Source organism: Rhipicephalus sanguineus, chromosome 8 (assembly GCF_013339695.2).
Source record: "Rhipicephalus sanguineus isolate Rsan-2018 chromosome 8, BIME_Rsan_1.4, whole genome shotgun sequence".
In the NCBI taxonomy this organism is placed as follows: domain Eukaryota; kingdom Metazoa; phylum Arthropoda; class Arachnida; order Ixodida; family Ixodidae; genus Rhipicephalus; species Rhipicephalus sanguineus.
In genome coordinates this window covers 154,439,052-154,458,338 of record NC_051183.1, presented here as the reverse complement: position 1 = coordinate 154,458,338, position 19,287 = coordinate 154,439,052, and the positions used below count along the sequence as shown (strand labels likewise).

Sequence of the window (19,287 nt, the reverse complement as noted above, 5' to 3'; positions counted from 1 at the left end):
TTAAGAAGACTATTTCTTTGTCCGAAAGCGATATCGACGGCATGCTTATGCATTTTTCATTATACTGCCTGATAAAATACGCTTCTATTATTTCCCTTTCGGTCTTTTCCCTTGCCTTTGCCATGACTGATACATTCTCGAATCGGGCGGTACAGCCACACGTCCTACAGTGAAATCCAAATGGCCACAATTTTTACCCCTTACAGCCAGACTGTGCTCAGGCATGCGTTCGGAGTAAGGGGTAAGAATGGTGGCCATTTGGATTTTCACTGTAGGACGTGTGGCTGTACCGCCCGATTCGGGAATGTATAAATCATGGCAAAGGCACGGAAAAAGATTGAAAGAGAAATTATAGAAGCGTATTTTATAAGGCAGTACAATGACAAATGCATAAGCATACCGTCGATAGCACACGCGACGACACAACATGCCCGGTGTGCCATGCCAGCAGACGCTACGCAGAGCAAACGCGTAACTCCCGAAACTCAGCCCATCGGAGAGCGTATTTCGCGTCTATTCTAGCCTGGACATTTTCGCTGATTTTATTGGAACATCAAGAACAACTTGCTTATGCAAGTCCACAATGTATACAGTACGTGCTGAATGGGCTGCGGAAGCAACCTCGTCAGATACGTACGCTGTTACATTTGTAAAAAGACGTTCTCGCTGTAGTACGCGTGAATCGTAATTGCAGTGCAGCTCGCGAAAGAGTGAAACGATGTTTTGTTGCCCCATATTACAAGTTGTGCACAAAGCTTTGTGAAAGCTCATCATTTCGTTAGCGCGAGTTTAACTGCTCGTACGTATACCTGACATTGTGTACAGAAGCAAATGAGCTTGCTCGGCTGCGTAAGCATTGTAATAAGATCAGTGAGTGCGACTTTCGAGAGGGCTGTGTATTGATGTCGTACCCCTCGTTCGCCACAATCATTTCAGTGTTGGTGCCGCTTTCTGGTTCAAACACATCCTAAAGTGCGCTTGGCATAGTCCTAAACATGAGGAACATTAAATAGTGTGTGAATGCAGCGTTTCAGCGACTCGGTGGTAAACAAAAACGAAGCTCATGCACTTTCGCGTTGTTGTTAGGTGTGTAATCGCGGCACTCCAGTTCATGATGAGCTTTAGTTGTGCTTAAGATGTCCTTTTATTGTACGGTCGTGGTCCCGCTACAGCGAAATGTTTCTATCAAGTGAAGTCTGAGACTTCGGTACTCAAACTGTCCCTAAATAAAAAGAAAAGAAAAACAGACAATGGAATGACACGGCAGTGATAAAACGGAGTTGCCGCGCGCAATTTTAACTTGGGGCGAAATTTATGCAGAACCATCCGTGTGCTTAGATTTAGGTACGCTTTGAAGGACCCAGATATTCATAGTTAGTCCCGACGGCGTGCCTTACATTTATGTCGCATAATTTCACGCAAAACCTCATCCTTTCTTTTTACACTATCTTAAGCGTTTGTGTGGAGTTGTTATAAAGTGATGGAAGGCAGTGCACATAATTAGTTTGAAAAAAAAAAGACACTTGCTCCATAAAATAACCGGACTTTTGTTGCATCATTTTCGTGCACGTAATCAATCGATGAAAGTTCTGTGCAAGACTCTTACCTGCCTATTCGCGTGAGCAGTGCTGTTGAACTCATTGCGCAGGAATACGGGCTGGTATACAAATGAACAAGAAGTAAACACTTAAGTAGTTCAGTAGTGCTACTGCAGTGCGTAGTACACAAAACACAAGCTAAACACGTACAGAGAAAACAACAAAAAACGTCATACAGTGCGTAAGCGCAGACTGTCATCCAGGGCGAGCACCCCTCTCATCGGCATATTGCGCTTCTGTCACTTGTAATAGTAACGTTGGATGATCTTCGTGCATCTATTCAACAATGAAGAGCGTATATATTACCAGTAAGCTGCAATCAACGCATTTTATTCGCCGACAATCGTCTCAAACCGCTCACAACGGAGCGCCGCTGTGCGCATTTGTATACGCGCCTCCGACCGCCTCTCCACACTAACGCGGCGACCGTGCTGACACCTATAGGTCGATCTCGCGGCCAATAACCTGCAGTATCGTTCAGCGATCCCTTTTGGAAGCTACCTGCGCGATTTTATTCTTGTAACGATGGTGCTTTACAAGCGAAACTGTGCTACTCTTGGTTAAGCCGATATTGAAATGGGCGGAATCCAGCTGTCGCTTATCATGTGTGTGCTGTGTAAGTATGCTAAAGATTTAGCTGCTTGAGATAGCGCTACGACTGCGACGTAGAGGACACTGGCGCGAGTACTATTTACTTACGTGTCAATATATGTATTGTGTGCAGCTGGATGCTTCGCGTCCAAATAAATTTGGCGACATCAAACACTGAAATGAAAGCACAAAATTCTGGCTAGCTGTTCAGGAGCACCGTACCATTTACTACCTTTTGAAGACGAAATCTTGAAGACGTGGATGCCATCAAAAGCACTAAAGCTTGATACTACGTTGAAAGTGGCAAAGCATGCTGATTGCTTGTGCTTGAAAGCACTACCTTGCACAACATCTTCGTCAAACGAAACGCTCAAAGATATGAAGTGCACCACCACACAAAGCTCGAGCTTACCTTCAACCCAGCTGCGTGTCACGCAAATTAGGTTCGTAAAATGAAATAGATGGGCATCACACCACAGAATACACGCAGTTAGTGTACTTACTCGCGCATTTTCACTCGGCTCCTAGTTTTTCTGCTTGAATCACAGTTACCCACTCGCGGCGAAGCTGAAAACACCGCACCGGCACTAATTCCGTGACGCGTCGGGATCGTCGCAGACAACGCTAAGTAATATATCCTTCTGTTGCGCTGCTTGTTTTGACATCCAAAGACGACGCAGTAGTGCCCAGACGAGCTCTTATACGCTGAAGCGGCGTGAACGGGTTCTTTTTCGCACTTTAAAGCGTCAGAACTGCAGCTTGTCCTGTTTACTTGGCGCAACCCGCGCGTGCCTTGGCAGCCCGGTCAACCCGGTGTATGGGTGCGAGAATATCCGCTCGGCTCGCCAGCAACCTGGCTGCGAGACAGGCGTGCTCTGGTGTATACGTGAGTGGAAATTTATATTACTAGGTATGCGGCACGTATATAGAATGGCGACTTTTTGGCGAAATTTGTAAAAAAAAAATGGTGACTTTTGGCGACCTTTTTCTTGTCGTTTGGCGACATTTACACGAAAGACAGTGGCAACCCTGCCTTCGCCATCGCTATTACTGGTGCGGAATGTACAATTTCGTGCAGAAATTCGTTCAGTGTTGTCCTGACTACCAACGACGCAAATCGACACCTTTACGTGCGACTGGCGCATTGCAGCCGCTTCCATGCCCTGCCAAACCATTTGATCGCGTCGGCGTTGACCTCTACAGTCCCCTTCCAATGACCCCAGATGGCAATCGGTGGATTATAGTGGCTGTCGACCACCTGACACGCTACGCCGAAACTGCCGCTTTGCCGAGCGCTACCGCACGGGATGTCGCCTCTTTCATTTTACGTCACTTTATCCTTCGACATGGCGCCCCTCGAGAGCTAGACAGAGGCCGCGCTTTTCCTCTCCGAGGTCGTCGAAGCTCTGCTCTCGGAATGCCACCTCATTCACCGGACAACCACAGCATACCACAGCATACAATAAAATTTTAGTTGGAAGTCAGCGCTCGTCTTCGTTGCTCTCTGTCTCGTGTCTTACTTTGCGCTGTGATCACAATTTAAAAAAATGGAATACCAACTAGCCCGTACCCAGACCTTGCTACAGCATACCACCCGCAGACTGACGGGCTCATGGAACGGTTTAGCCGCACGCTTAGTGATTTGCTCTCGATCACCATAGCAACTGGGACCGTGTTCTCCCCTATGTAACATTCGCATACAACACCGCGATACAAAGAACTACCGGATTTTCGCCTTTCTTTCTCCTTTATGGACGCGAGCCTCCACATACTATCGACACTCTACTTCCCTACCGTCTTGATGCTTCCGAGTGTCCACCTGTCTCCGAAGCTGCTCGACAAGCCGAAGAGTGCCGCCAGCTCGCCCGCACGTTTACCTCGCAAGAGCAGCAACGCCAGAAAGAAAACCGCAGCACCTCATTTCCAGACCATAGCTATGTCCCAGGGTCTCTCGTATGGCTATCTGTCCCCTACCAAACTCCAGGACTCTCCTCGAAGCTCGTTCCAAGGTACGAGGGGCCTTACACCGTCTTAGAGAAAACCCCTCCAGTTAATTTTCTTATCGAGCCAGTTTCTCGATCGGATGACATGCGCCGGCGTGGACGTGACATTGTCCATGTTTCCCGCCTCAAGCCGTACCATGAGCCTCCGCCTGAAACTTCTTAGGTCGCCGCAGGATGGCTCCTTTTTCAGCGGGGGCGATTGTCAAGAAGAAGATGCGCCTCCATCCAGCAGCATCGCCGACGCTCGGCTCGCTCGGCTCGTGTTTCGGATCGCTGCTGTGCCTCTGGAGGGTTCTTCTCGCTGCCGTGCCGCTGACAACCATTACGTCCTTGAACAACCAATACGTCCTTGAACAACCTTCACAGACCTAAAAAAAGGAAAACAAACATGGAATAGAAAAACTTTATTTAGGTCCTTCGGGGCGTGAACTAGCCCGTAGTGGGCCAATCCCACGTCGGGACAGATAGGTCTAGCCTTTCTGCCACGTCGCGGGCCCATTGGACTGCCCATAGTTGTGCTTCCAAATCCAGTCTGCGTAGCGCAGCATCCCACTTGGACGACGTAACGCGGGGCACAGCCAGAGCATGTGTTTTAAGCTGGCAAAGTCTGAGCAAAGCCCGCAAGTGTTTGGACGGGGCGCCCGCGATCTGTCCCATGTGAGCGGGGAACCTTCGTCCTACTGGCGTGGAAGTGGGGTGGCTTTGTGACTTCAAAAGTACTGACTGAAGAGGGCACAGTTCTCCGATCTAAAGCCGAACACTTCGGTGACGTTGTTGTGCGTCAGATGAAGCGATACTGGTGAGTCAGACGAGTACTTTGGCCACGGGGGGCTCCCTGGATACTCTGGTACCCTGCAAGGAAATTGGCAACGGTACTTGAGGCATTGACTGTAAAGAGCGCACCTGCATATTCGCTGTTACGAAAGCACGATATAGTTCAAGACGGCAGAGAGCGCAGAAACAAAATGTGGTCTTCTTTTTCTCTCAATTTTCTGAAGATATTTACCTCATCACAAGGAGCCTGCGTAGAAGTTCTTGTCTTTAGTGCCCATTTTGCTTTTGTTTGACCAGCGCTTTTTTTCTTTTTTTTTACTTTGACCGAACCGTAGTTTCCCTTCCTGGAGACATATGTATTAGTATATAAATAAATAAATAAATAAATAAATAAATAAATAAAAAATAAATAAATAAATAAATAAAAATTACCCCATCTCCCGCTAAAGGGGACCATGAGGCGATGCGAAGCCCGAGCACTTGCACGATCGCGTTCCGTTGGCGTTCGTTGGGCATGCTACCGACCTCGCGTCGTGGAACGCGAAGAGGGACGCTACGCGCGTCGTATCTTCCATCTAGCCTGGCCGTTAATTCTCACAGGGCGAGCGGGGAACGCGGCCTACAGGCGGGCGAGAGGGGGGCAGCGTAGGAGAGGAGAGAGAAGGGGAGGGGACGCGCATGCGCTCGAGCTCATCGCGGCGTTGAGCAGGGGAGAATTTCGGCATGTCTAGCCCGCGTTTCAGAGGAAGAGTGGAAAGGGGGAGGGGAGAAGGGGAGAGGGAAAGTGGAGAGGGGAAGGGGAGAGGGAAAGTGGAGAGGGAAAGTGGTGAGGGGAAGGGGAGAGGGAAAGTGGAGAGGAGGTGTGGATAGGGGAGAGGAGGTGTGTGGAGAGGGTATGCGCATGCGCAGTAAGGGTGGTCAGAACGCACACCACCACCACCACCACCACCACCGGATTGAGCTCCGCCTTAAGATACTTCGCATCTAAAAATAAATGCCCGTGGAATATATGCACGCTATGACTGCACCATGCCGCTTTGAAACTTTGCGCCACAGTGGCTGCTCGTAGGCAGGCGTCAGTTGTCATTCATTACATTATTTACCCTGTATGTTGAGTGGTTGCAGGAATAATTAGACGCACACGTAGACACTGCTGACTCCAGTTGTAAGTCAGCAGTGTCTTCGTGTTTCTTTCCTTCGTCCGTGCGTCTAATTTTTGCTGAGGCGAAAACAGCGCGTACAGACGAGTACGAACAGACACAAGAAAAGGCACAGACACAGGCGCTGACTAACAACTGAAGTTTATTGCTCATACGCCACGAAAATAAATAGCACGTATCAACAAAAAACCAATACGAAGAGAGACACAGCAAAAAAGCAAGGCTTGATAGGACACTCAACGCGCTGTTTTCGCCTCGGTATGAACAACCAACTAGCTCGAAACGTGTTATTCCAGTTAATTTTTGCTGCAACCATTCATCATGCAAGGCCACCAACTAGACCAGATGCAAAACATTCTAATTATTTCCCGATTATTTCCCCCTTCCCGATTTTTATGAAATTTACTGAAGGCCTAGGCATGCGACCCATAACAATGGTTTCAAAGTTAGTTTTGGCCCCAAAAAACACTTTTCCGCCAATTTCGCAATTTCTGAACTTTGAGCACACCTAGGGAAAATACGGTGCACTTCTCAGTCAGAATATTTATTCCCATCAAAGAACAACTGAAATACATTCTTATGAGTCTTTTATTTCCCTTACCTGTGGGAGCACTTTTGAGGAAACAAAATTACAAACATGGTAAACCGCACAAAATACCTGTACTTCAGGAATTTATTGCTGCAAACAAGTTGAACTGAGGACAATAAAACTCGGTACATATCAACTTTCATATTTGCGCTGGGTTTTAAAATAATTTTCGTGGTTTTATCAGACTCCATTTTACTTCATAATTGTGCTGAAACGTACCAAGCGGAGTAAGTATCGCTTTCGAGTGTCTAGAAGAAAACGGAAGGATCGGTTTCTGCGTGATAAAGAATGGAATAGCTTACTCCGCTCTGAAGTCGGCTCTGGCAAAGTGTTGCGAACATGGCATAGAGCGTAGTTTCTTAGCACAAGTTCAGAGGCTTCAACAAGCGGGTTACCCGAACCCTGTGCTATCTAGTTGCAGTGAGATACTATCGAGATGGGTGAAGGAACTGTTGGCATTAGACCACAGACCGTTTAGCATGAGAAAACTTCTGGGCCCGTGGCCAACTGGAGTTTTACAGACGCGCGCTTTAAAAGCGTTAACACGTTTCTTACAAGACAGCGGCATTGCTGACAAGTACTAAGAAATAACGAACTTTCATTTGTATAACACATGTCGTACTTATTATGCGCAGTCTCATATGACACCCAACATATGTGTGTGCTGAAGTGAATGACGTATCGACTGTTATGTACACACGAGCGAATACATCTTCTTAAAGACCAGACGTGTGCTCTACTGTCTTTGTGCTGGTCGGACCAAATATTAACGACGGACATTATCAGATACTTCATTCGCTGACTTTGGAACATTTCTTTATCATTTTGTTGTGATATGTGCCTACAAGTGTGTTTTGCATATGTGTGCCCGAGTGTTCTATTTTCCATGAACCTGCCTTGTATGTTATACTTTAAGATATGTGTTCAAGTTTCACTCAAGGGCTAAGGAGTAGCCGGCGCCATAATTATGCGCCAACATCTCCTTATATATCATACCAATAAAAAAAAGGGTAAGGTCCGTTCCAAGAAATGTGACAATAAGCAGAGGTACGAAAAGGTAACATTATGTAAGCAATAGGTCCGGGGTTAAGACAGTGTTCTCTGCTCCTCGTAAGTTTTCTGGAATCTGCCCCCTCGTACGGAAAAAAATAGAGCAGGATGGCGTGAAAAGTGAAGGCTGTGGAACGAACCAAGTTAATTTGAACTGGTATAGCGCATTACGGGGAAGAAGAAACGGCCGAGCAGACCGACACAAGAGGACTAGCGCTCTGTCCTCTTGTGTCGGTCTGCTCGGCCGTCTCTTCTTCCCCGTAATGCGCTATACCAGTTCAAGTACGACGAACCAACTCGCCCAATCTTCAACACTTGTGAACTAAGTTAAGTCTACGTTTGTGCCTTGTCTACCAGATCCTTCATTCTTGTGGGAATTCGCACGTGGGGCAAACCAGCAGATGTCTAAATGTGCTTTTAAAGGAGCATAATCAGTCGCTGAAGAAATCGGATGCCTCGCATCTCGCGTCGCACTGCTGCACGTGTGGTTGTTCTCCCGTGTTTGCAGGTACGAAGGTCTTGTCATCACACAAATGCAAGGTTACTCGAGAGGTGATAGAAGCCTTCCGTGTCAAAAGAATTGGCGACGCATGCGTCAGTCAGGCATCACTGTCACTGACGGAAAAACAGTTCGCTCTCCTACTTGGAACGTGTTCTGCGAAGTAATGCTTACATTACGGACTAGATTACCCATTTCGCTTTTGCACACATGTCCCTTGTTTTAGATGCGAAGGCATCTCTTGCTCGGGGGTATGTCCCTCGGCGTCGGCCTGGTAGTCCGCACTCACACTACGCATGCGCAACTCTCCTCCTTCCCTCTCTCCTACAGCTGCGCGTTACTCTCTCCACTTCTCTACCAGCACCTGCTTGCGCTTCTCTCCCAGCACCTGCTTGCGTGTTTGCACGCCCTGTCTTTTTAGAATGAATACTTACCAACTAGCTCAGCTCTCTATTATTCTTGCGCTTCTCCTGCGTTCTCTCTTCTGCTCTCGCGGCGCATGCGCTACTCTCCTCCTCTAGTCTCCTCTCCTCCAAGAGGTAGAGCGCTGCGCGCGTTCAGTCCAGCGCTTGCTTCGGTTGACTCCGCTGAAATGCGGGCTCGACATGCCGAAATTCTCTCCTGCGCAGCGCCGCGATGAGCGCCAGCGCATGCGCGTCCCCTCCCCCTCTCTCTCCTCTCCTACGCTGCTCCCCTCTCGCGCGCCTGTCGACCGCGTTCCCCGCTCGCCCTGTGAGAATCAACGGCCAGGCTAGAGGGAAGACAGGACGCGCGTAGTGTTCCTCTTCGCGTTCCACGACGCGAGGTCGGTAGCATGCCCGAGGTCGGTAGCATGCCCAACGAACGCCAACGGAACGCGATCGTGCAAGTGCTCCGGCTTCGCATTGCCTCATGGTCCCCTTTAGCGGGAGATGGTGTAATTTTTTTCTTCGTTCTTCTTGTTTTCTTGAGTGTTCTTTTCAAATAAATTTTTCAGTTGCGAGTCAGCGCTCGTCCTGAGTGTTTAAACATTCTTAGTCTATATCTTTTAGCGCAGCTTCAAGTATGCATTTGTACCAATTAGCTGTACTTTCTATTTTGTTGCTAATACAAGTTTTGATGAGTTTACGAGTGCACTGACTTGAGGAATGGTACCTGAAGTGCCTTAATTTAGTACATTTACTTAAGGAATTAACACTATGCAACATGTCCAAGTTGAAGTTTATTGTGCTAAACCGGTTCGCGAACGAGAACTAAACGGGCGTTATATGGAGTTGTTGAAAACCAAGCCACACTCGTTCTTTTTTTTTTTCGCTTCGGCGCACTGCTATTTTGCAAGTCGTCGATATAACCAAGATACGTTAACAGAATTAGAGAAAAAAAAATGGCAGGGAAGAGATGAAATGGAACCGCAGCCGTTACAGGCATAGGCGACAGTATTTTTCAAATTAAGGCTTGTATGAAAGAAAAAAAAAAACTCCAGACCTGTGCAAAACACGCAGCACAGTCACAGCATAAGATGAAGGAGCGGCCTTCATAGACCCCTTAATAAACTCTCTTAGGGCACCCACTGCAAGTAAATTTGCAAAGTACAGTCGCATAAACATTTAACTAGCGTGCGCGAGCGGCAATTTTTCTGTGCACCTTCGCCATGCATATGACTGAATTAAGTTCCAGAAAGGGTGAGGGCAAGTGCATGCCCACAAAACAATTTTTTGCAACTTCGTTCCATCATATGGCGCTGACACAGCAAAGTCGTCGCTGCGCACGCTAGTTAGATTTGGGCGGATGTACTCACTACGCCATAATTCATCAATTTTGAAAAGTACCGTATACGCGTCTTAAAGCAATATGTGCACCGGCGCACTTTGTTAATGCTGCTGCTAATGATAATAATGAGTTATGGCCGAGCACTTTGTCATGGGTGGGCCTTGTACCCACTCGATGCGCAGTTCACATGGTGTGACGCCTGGTGCGATCCTACGCTTCTGCCACGCAATATTACATCTGGAAACGAGACTTCTCTCCCTACATATGGCTTTTTACGCAGAAGTTTCAAGCAACGGCGTGGCTCTGTGGCGGAACACTTAACTACAACAAGAATGCCCGAGTTCGATTACGGTTCGAACCTTCTTCTTTAGATGCGAAGCAGCTTATGGTCGGGGCTATGTCACTCCCTCCCACTGCCGTGCGGCGTCCACACCCCCGCTGCGCGTGCGCGTCCTCCTCCCCCTCCTCTCCTATCCGACGCTCCTCTCCTCTCCGGCATTCCTCCTCTCCGCTCCAACGCTCCTCTCTTCTCCGGGATTGCGCAACGATCTTGCGGCTCCGCGCGCGATACTGCGAAGGGTTACAGATGCGACGGTAAGTGCTGCATACTCCGCTGGGGGCGCCACTGTAGCTCCGCGGTATAAATGACGCGCGCTCCGCTCCCAGTTTGGTAGTTGCCATGGAAACCAAACGGTAAATATAACGGTAGCTACGAACCTCAACTTAACGGAAACAACGAACTGAAACTAATGGGAACTTCGTCGACCCCATGCTGCTTCGCATACTACTCAGGATTCCCTACGGGAAGATGGTGTAATTTTTTTCTTTCTCATTGTATGCCGGTTAATCCAACCCTTCAGCACCCAACCAATCAGCTGCGACGGACACCGGCAGCGGACAACATCGCCACCACAATCAGCTGCAGTTGTATACAATGCGCTGCACCAAACGCGCGCACTTGAAAGACTGCGCCGTAATTGCGACTGGTGGACTAGAGTGTTTGTTCTGCGCATGTGCAAGTTCGTGATTGGATATGTGGGTTCACGGAAATGGAGGTTTCAGGCTTTCTGTAAAAAAATGTTGTCTTACATGCTGCAATCTCATTATAACGCATGAATGCACTCTAATTTATCTAACACGACTCGTTTGAGGCGTCTGTGGGTGAGGGAAAGTGTACAACCACGCTTGAGTAAAAAACGAGGGGAAATTAAAGCGGTGCACATTTTCGCACATACCCTCTCTCGGCAAAAGTGGCGATCATGGAGATCAAGTTTTCGGACGCCTTCCGGTCCCGGTCAGAAAAGTGCTCCGGGCGGAGGAGAGGCAGACCAAACGTGTACACCAGGTCCATGCCGTGGCCGACGCCAGCCCAGCTGAATGAGGGACGCGAGGACGACCACTGGTCGAACACGTACGAGTACACGGCACCGCCTCGTGCCGCGTGAGCAGCCGCAGCCACGTGCATAGGGCACACGAACAGCCGCTCGCTCAGGTAGTCCAACAGCTGGCGTCGGAGCCCAACCTGGTCCGTCGAACGGTCTGCGTATTGGTCCAGCAGATCGGCCGCATCGTCGCTCATCCAAGAACTTATCACCTGCATAAAACACAAGCTCGCTCTAACAGCACTTCTCGCAATATACGACCAGGTTCCTGTCAGGGTGTCGAACCGAAAAAAGAATTACGGCAGATCCCGCGCACTGTAGAAATCCAAGTTATGAGAAACAGTCAGCAAGGAGCCAGCTATGGCGCATTGTATGGTTTTGAGCCGCAGCCACCCAAAGGCACCCGTTCCCGCTCCTTCGCCCGAGGGAGCCGGCCGGTGCGTTTGATCTCCGCTTGAACCGCGCCCCTCTGCAGCCTTCGCACGCTTTCACTCGCACATGGAACATACGACTCTCGGGGCGATGTTTATGCGGAACACGACGGCAGAAATGCGCCTCGGGGTAGGCAAAAAATGTACAGCTCACTCAGGACACTTTGTAAATTCCAAAGTGTGTTCGGCATAAGCCTGTGGCCATGGTATCGGGGGAATCCACATGCGTGGGGCGCTTCTCCGAACCGCTTGCCATGGAATCATCACCGGACCGCTTGGGAGCCCTCGACTGCTGCAACGAGACGTCTGACGAAGGAGCGTTGCCAGGCGTTGCCGCGCGCGCCGCTTTGCCATCATGTGATTGCTGAGAGTGTGAGGGGGCACGGATGGACTCCGCCGCCGTGTTGCGCAACAGTTGCGGAACGCGCGTTGAAAGGAGCAACGCGCAACTGTTGCTATGCGCCGCTGTGCCATCACGTGATTGCAGAGAGAGTGTTTGTGTGTGTGTGGGGGGGGGGAGATGCCACAGCTGGCACCATTCCAGGGCACGGACGGACGCCCCGAATATGAGACATCAAAGGTGCCTGTTATATATATATATATATATATATATATATATATATATATATATATATATATATATATATATATATATCTTGTAGCGAAGCGTTCGTACTCAGTAATGGGTCGTCCTCTCGAGCGCCTTCTAGTGGGTCGTCCTCTTCTGAGAGCACGCCCCTCGAGCTGCCTGAGTCGGCCCTGCCTTGTCTGTCGCTTGTCGCTGTCGTGCATCGTCGCCGATGCTCGCTAATACACGTCTTTGCAATTTGGTGGAGGTGCGGGATACCGATCCCCGTACCTCTCGCATTCTTTCTTCGTGACGGTGTTGGCCTCGGCGCTGTCCTTGCGCAGCGCAAACCTGGGTTCCCGGAATATGTCGTGGCATATGCAAGTCGTACGCTTACTAAAGCCGAAACCAACTACACCGTCACGGAGAAAGAATGCCTGGCAATCATCAGGGTCCTTACGAAGTTCAGACCTTATTTGTATGGTCGTCCATTTGATGTCGTCACCGACCAACATGCACTGTGCTGGTTGTCGTCTTTGGAGGATGCCTCAGGCCGTCTCGCCCGTTTGGCACTTCACCTGCAAGACTACGACATCCGCGTGCTGTACCGCAACGGACGCCAGCATGCTGACGCCGACGCCCTGTCGCGCTCTCCCTTGCCCGACGAAAATGCCCGCAGCTCAGCGCCTCACTTTGCCGTTTCTTCCATCGACATTCGCACCATTGCTACCGAACAGCGCAAAGATCAATGGATTGCCTCCCTGATAGACTTACTGACTGATCCATCGGCCACACCATCCACTCGCGCGTTGCGTCGTCAAGCCCACCATTTCGCCGTTCGCGACGACCTGCTCCACCGACGCAATTACAACGGCGACGGCCGTCAGTGGCTACTAGTAATACCCCGCAGTCTGCGTTCTGACATATGCGAGTCGTTCCACTCTGGTCCGCAGTATGCACACTCTGGGGTACTACCGCATTCGCCAATGGTACTTTTGGCAAAGGATGTACCGCTACGTGCAGAAGTTCGTTCGCTCCTGCATGCATCGACTGCCAGTGCCGCAAAACCTCAACGCACCTGTCGCCGGCAGGTCTGCAACCTCTACCCAACGGACCGTTTCGGCGCGCTGGCATCGATTTGTATGGGCCACTTCCTCTGACGTCCGCTGGTAACCGCTGGGCCGTCGTCGCTGTAGACCACCTCACGCGATACGCTGAAACTGCCGCCCTCCCTGCGGCTACAGAGCGCGATGTGGCCTCCTTCCTGCTCCACCGATTCATGCTGCGTCACAGTCCACCCCAGGAGCTGCTCAGCGATCGAGGCCGTGTCTTCTTGTCGGAAGTCGTCGAAGCCATTCTCAAAGAGTGCAACGTGGTTCACCGCAAAGCTACTGCTTACCACCCGCAGACCAATAGCCTCCCCGAACGCTTTAACCGTACGCTCGGCGACATGCTCTCGATATACGTCGCCGCCGACCACACAAATTGGGATGCCATTCTGCCCTTCGTCACGTACGCCTACCTACCATACCGCCCCTCAGAGCACTACTGGTTTCTCACCATTTTTCTTATTGTACGGCAGGCACCCGTCGCACACAAACGACACCACCCTTCCCTACAAGCCGGATTGATCTGAATGTGCGCCTATTTCTGCCACAGCCAGATTTCCTGAGGAGTGTCGCGAGCTCTCCAAGACCTTTACTACCAAGATATTAAATTAAAGCGAAGTTTTCCCCTACGGCATTCCTCATAATCCACTGAGCAGTTTTGAGATGTTAAACACAATAATTTAATTATAAATAATCTCTTGCGCGGTTACTTCGCGAATCTGATGCCTACAACGTGTTTCCATACATACTCCTCTCCTTTAGACTTTGTACACAAACTTGGAATGTCACTTCATAAATATCAAGCCGTAAAGATAAGCTAACTAGAATACGACAAACAAGAATCTCCACTGCTTCCATTAAGACGTACATCTCCAATAAAAGGCCATACGCGTATGGTTCCGCGTATTCACCGTGGTAAACCGTACACGCACGTTCGGCAATGCTAAAACACGCTGGTAGCTCATGCGAAGTCTCACCTTTCAGCCCGGACATCATGCACGTTTTTTTTTTTTTTTTGTGCACGGAGCACAAACACTGAGATGTACGCACTCGCAGATCATCGCGTCAAATAAAATATCCAATCATGATGTTCCGTCGACAACCGGTCACTGCAAATGGCCCCAGGAAAGTTAGACACCAGGAAAGTTAGAAATTGGGATAGTTGGTTGTACATGTTGGAGGGGAATTGCGCTACAGTTAACTGAGACTTAACAAAGCTAGAGGACGGACGAACGTCGTCGTCGTGTTCATTACGTTCGTCCGTCCTCTAGCTTTGTTAAGTCTCAGTTAACTGTAGCGCAATTCCCCTCCAACCTATTAGACACAACGCGCGCCAATGTTTTCGCAAACAATATGCATCGTTATTCACACAGCACACACCACACACAATATTGTCAGTTTCAACGTCTGCAAAGGTGAACCGATATCATCGCTGCTTTTCAACGCACGCGGCACATTTTCAAAGACGATGCCGCTGTTCCTCACACACACCACCACGTGGGTTCACTTCTCCAAGTTAAACAGCCAGCAGCGTGGCAAATTTTTCGTCACGCAGTCCACGACACATTTATACGTTCTTTGACACATACCAAAAATAATCTTGGAACCGAAAGATGAAAGAAACGGTTCAAAAAAAAAAAAAAAGAACGTGCGCCAAACACCGTGCGACTGTACCACGCTGAGCCGGCACCGGGAGGCGGGAGTGTTTTGCCAACCACCGCCGTTGCACGTGCGCCGAGAGGTCACGTGACCTGACATCATGGGCGTGAGTGACGTAGGCCAGTAGAGGTCTATTCTGGCACACTGCAGCGCAAAACAAAAAAAAAACACAACGGACGTACGCAACACTAACGACGACGACGAGCGCTGAACTTGCAACAACCTTCATTGGAAAAATTGCACATATATTTATGCTGTCCGACACAGACGTCATCCACTACACATGCGTAGGTACGCCAACTCTTTATCAGTTAGTTGTAGGGATGGTCCAATAAAAATTGTTGCAAGTTCAGCGCTCGTCGTCGTCGTTCGTGTTCCGTCTGTTGCGTGTTTTTTTTTTTTTTTTTGCGCTGCAGTGTGCCAGCATCATGTCCTTTCTTGTGCCGTCTTTTTAGCGCTGTTTTTCACTCGTAATCATGAACCAACCAGGCCAAATGCGTACCCTACTAACCTGAGTGATTGAGCTCCTGAGTGTTTCACGGTCCATGTTGTCGAGCTTCTCCGAGAGCAGTTCGGGCCAAGGCCGTGGCCAGACGAGAGACGTGACGCCCTCGTCAGAGGTGACGCCGGTGAGCAGGTCCACGCGGGCCTCAAAAAATCCCTTGCGCACAGCCACAGCGGGGACCTTGGGCAAGAACTGGTCATGGTAGGTGGGCAGGAAGGCGAAGAACTTGCCCGGAACCGCCTCGGACGAAGCCACCACCAACTCGTCGGCGGACCTGACCAGACAAGCGATACCAATGACATTCTGGAGCCGAGGTTTAAACGCTCCGGGCGTGAGGACATACCGTGGCGCCGCTATGCGGAGACGTCCGTGTGACGCGAAAGGTTGCATTGCTCCCTCTCCCGCTCAGCCCGCGGTCGTTTTCGCGTCTTTTTTATTATTATTGCTGTACTTCACTTTTACGAAGTCAGTAAAATACTGCTGTGGCTTCGTCACTTAATGCACGAAATGCGAGATAACTGCTGTGACAAAGTAATACGTTAAATGCTGCTACCCGCACTCTGTTCTTGAGGACTGCTAAATAATGAGTCCCAGTGTGTAATGTTTAACTGTATCACTGCCCAATGTAATCGTCGTGGCAATTTATAGGCCACCGATTGGAAATAAGCGAGAGTTTCTATAGTCGATTACAACTTTAGAAGTCCGCGGCGTTTCCTTCTCAAAGGCGAATGCACACAAGCCTGTACCAATGGGCGTGCACTCTAGACTGACGTCATAAGCCGGACGGCCGGTGACTCCGCCTTTGGAGAACGTTGCCGTGTGCATGAGCGGCACTATTTCTTTAGTCGCGGAGGCGATCGGCTGCTGCTCTTAGGTCGTGTGGGCGGGGTTTCTACCGACACGGCGACACCGCCGTGACAATGTCACCGATTTCCCCGTTCCTTGTGCAGGCTCTAGCTGGGTGCTTTTGGATCAGCGCTGCTGAAACTTTCACAGCGAATGGATACTGCCAGCCTGCATCGCCTTCGCTTCTACCAAACGACGTCCTAGGCGCAATCTTCGATGACAATCTTATGCGGCGGCTGCCACATGTGGAGTATGGCTACAGCGCATCTTCTTCACGCACCGTGACGTCACCGGCCCATCCCGGACCCGCTGGCTTTCATGCTTTAAAAGGGACGTTCGCTTCTGCAAGCATCAGTGGACACGGCGACACCGCCGTGACAATGTCACCGATTTCCCCGTTCCTTGTGCAGGTTGGTGATCGAAAATACTGTTTTCGTAGTGATTACCTGTGCTTAGTTGTGTTGCCGTGTCCACATACTCTTTTTTGTTGTTTATCTGAATGTTTTGCCGTTGCCAGCTTGCTAGTGTCACGCTCGGGTGATGTTGAAGAAAATCCCGGGCCCATCACTGAAGAAAAGCTTTACGAAATACTTAAGACACAAAAGGCGGTCCTGGAGAAAGTAACCAAAATAGAGAAAAACCAAGCATCTTTTGAGGCTCGGGTAGAGGGCAGGCTCTCGAAAATAGAGGGAAGGCTAGAAATTCTGGGCGAAGCCCCACTCAGGCTTGCTAACCTTGAGAAGTTTGCCAATGAAACCGAAACCTCAATAGCAACTGTTAGTCAAAAAGTTGATGAGTTAGTCACTAAATCGTGCACCGACAGGGATGCCCTCCTCAAGCGACTTGATGATCTCGAAAACCGCTCTCGGCGGAATAATCTTATTATCAGAGGGATAAAAGAAGACATGAATGAAACTGAAGATGTTTTACGTGAGAAGGTTAACGTCGACGTTTTTGATAGTTGCTAAATCTTAAAATTAACTCAGTTGAACGAATTCATCGCTTGGGAGCAAAACAGGGGGGTAAAGATAGGCCCGTTATCCTGAGAGTTTCAGATTTCAGAGATAAGACTAGCATCTTACGAAACTGCTTTAAGCTGCGGGGTAAGGAGGTCAGCATTAACGAAGATTTTTCAAAGCGAGTTGTTGAGATCCGCAGAAGGCTGTGGGAGTCTAGTGCTGAGGAGCGAAAAACGGGGGCCAAGGTTAAGCTTGTCTTTGACAAAATGAAAATAAATGATGTGGTGTACGGTTGGAACGGGGATACTAATATGAGGTACATATCTAAGACACCTCCCGAAGCACCTGACAGGCGTCGTGATGGCGACTGACGGCATCAGAGTAGTCTTAACCAGTTAAAGATAATAAATATAAATGTAAGAAGTATTATGAATAAATTGGCGGATCTTGAGGCTGTGGTACTAGAACACGATCCCGACTTTATAGTAATGACCGAAACATGGCTGAAAAAAGATATACTGGATGCCGAAGTTACTCCTCCCTGATACAAAATCGTGAGAAGAGACCGTGAAACAAGAGGAGGAGGTGTGGCCGTTTTAATTAAAGATAATATATTAGTTAGTGTTCTTCCGCATGCTATTGATGCCGAAGCTCTGTGGATTAAAACCACGCTCAGTAATCGCACAGTATACATTGGCGCTATGTATAGACCTCCGAACGCCCCAGTGAATGCACTTGATAACTTAAGAAGCTTTATGGACTCCCACCTGAAGCATGATGATAATATTATCCTAATAGGAGATTTTAACCTCCCTGGAATTAATTGGTCGACGCTCACTTCAGAGGGAAGCGAAGTCATTAAAGGTGATCAGCTGCTAGAGCTCGCTTTCTGCTACGATCTGACTCAGGTCGTCTCATCTTGTACGCGTGTGGGTCCAACCGCTTCCTCAGTACTTGATTTGATGTTTTTATCTGGATCACTGCTCCCGTTTCTTGGCATGTGTGAAATTGAGGACGGTCTTTCTGATCATAAAATGGTTTTAATGTCTTTAGATCTGTATGTCGATGCCATGCACAAGGATGAAAAACTTATGATGCCAAATTTTAGGGCTGCAAATGACTTAGCTATACTAGAACACCTGGAGCAGTCATATTATTCATTTCTGGAAATGTACCGAACATCTCGCTCAACAGAAGAACTGTGGCAGTTTTTTCATTCTACGATAATGTTTTGCGTCCAACAATTCATTCCCAGGCGTCGTAAAACTGTAAGAAAACGAAACCCTTGGATTACGCGCGATATAATACACGCTAAAAGACAGCTTAAACGCAAGCGAAAGGCATGCACTGTGAATCCAAGCATTGAAAGAAAGAATAATGTCCAGGTTCTAAGTAAAAACCTCCGGCGGAGTGTGAAGACTTCTAAAAATAAGTTTTATAACTCAACGTTGAAACAATTTCTCAAAGAATCCCCAGACAAATTTTGGAGGTATGTGAATCCTTCGACCAGACCGAGTAGTATGTCTATTCATAAAGGTAGCAAGGATCAGGCAGAGGCGTTTAATTCCTTCTTCTTGTCAGTTTTTACAATCGATGATGGTATTGTACCCAACATCAGCGACTCTTTAAATATGGTTCCTATCCAGGATATAAGCATCACTGAAGAGGGCGTTCTAAACCTGTTGCTTCATATAAATGCTAAAAAAAGCCCTGGCCCTGACAATATCCCCAATGAATTTCTTTATAGATATGCCGAATGGTCATCGAAGTTTTTAACATTAATTTTTCAATCATCCGTTACTAGTGGCTCTTTTC

At 48.8% G+C, this 19,287-nt stretch overlaps 1 protein-coding gene across 4 annotated transcripts in view; it reads right to left on the bottom strand.

Annotated features, from left to right (window-relative positions):
• Positions 1 to 4,579: 4,579 nt before the first annotated feature.
• LOC119402412 (cholinesterase 2) overlaps positions 4,580 to 19,287 on the bottom strand; it is a 67,183-nt gene continuing 52,475 nt past the window's right edge. For all 4 annotated transcript variants that reach the window (XM_037669554.2, XM_037669556.2, XM_037669555.2 and 1 more), the window contains exons 5-7: positions 15,674 to 15,941; positions 11,249 to 11,607; positions 4,580 to 5,044 (exon numbers count right to left, since the gene is read on the bottom strand). In XM_037669554.2, the coding sequence (XP_037525482.1) occupies positions 4,903 to 5,044; positions 11,249 to 11,607; positions 15,674 to 15,941 (769 nt within the window). In that variant the 3' untranslated portion in view covers positions 4,580 to 4,902. The remainder of the gene's footprint in view (positions 5,045 to 11,248; positions 11,608 to 15,673; positions 15,942 to 19,287) is intronic.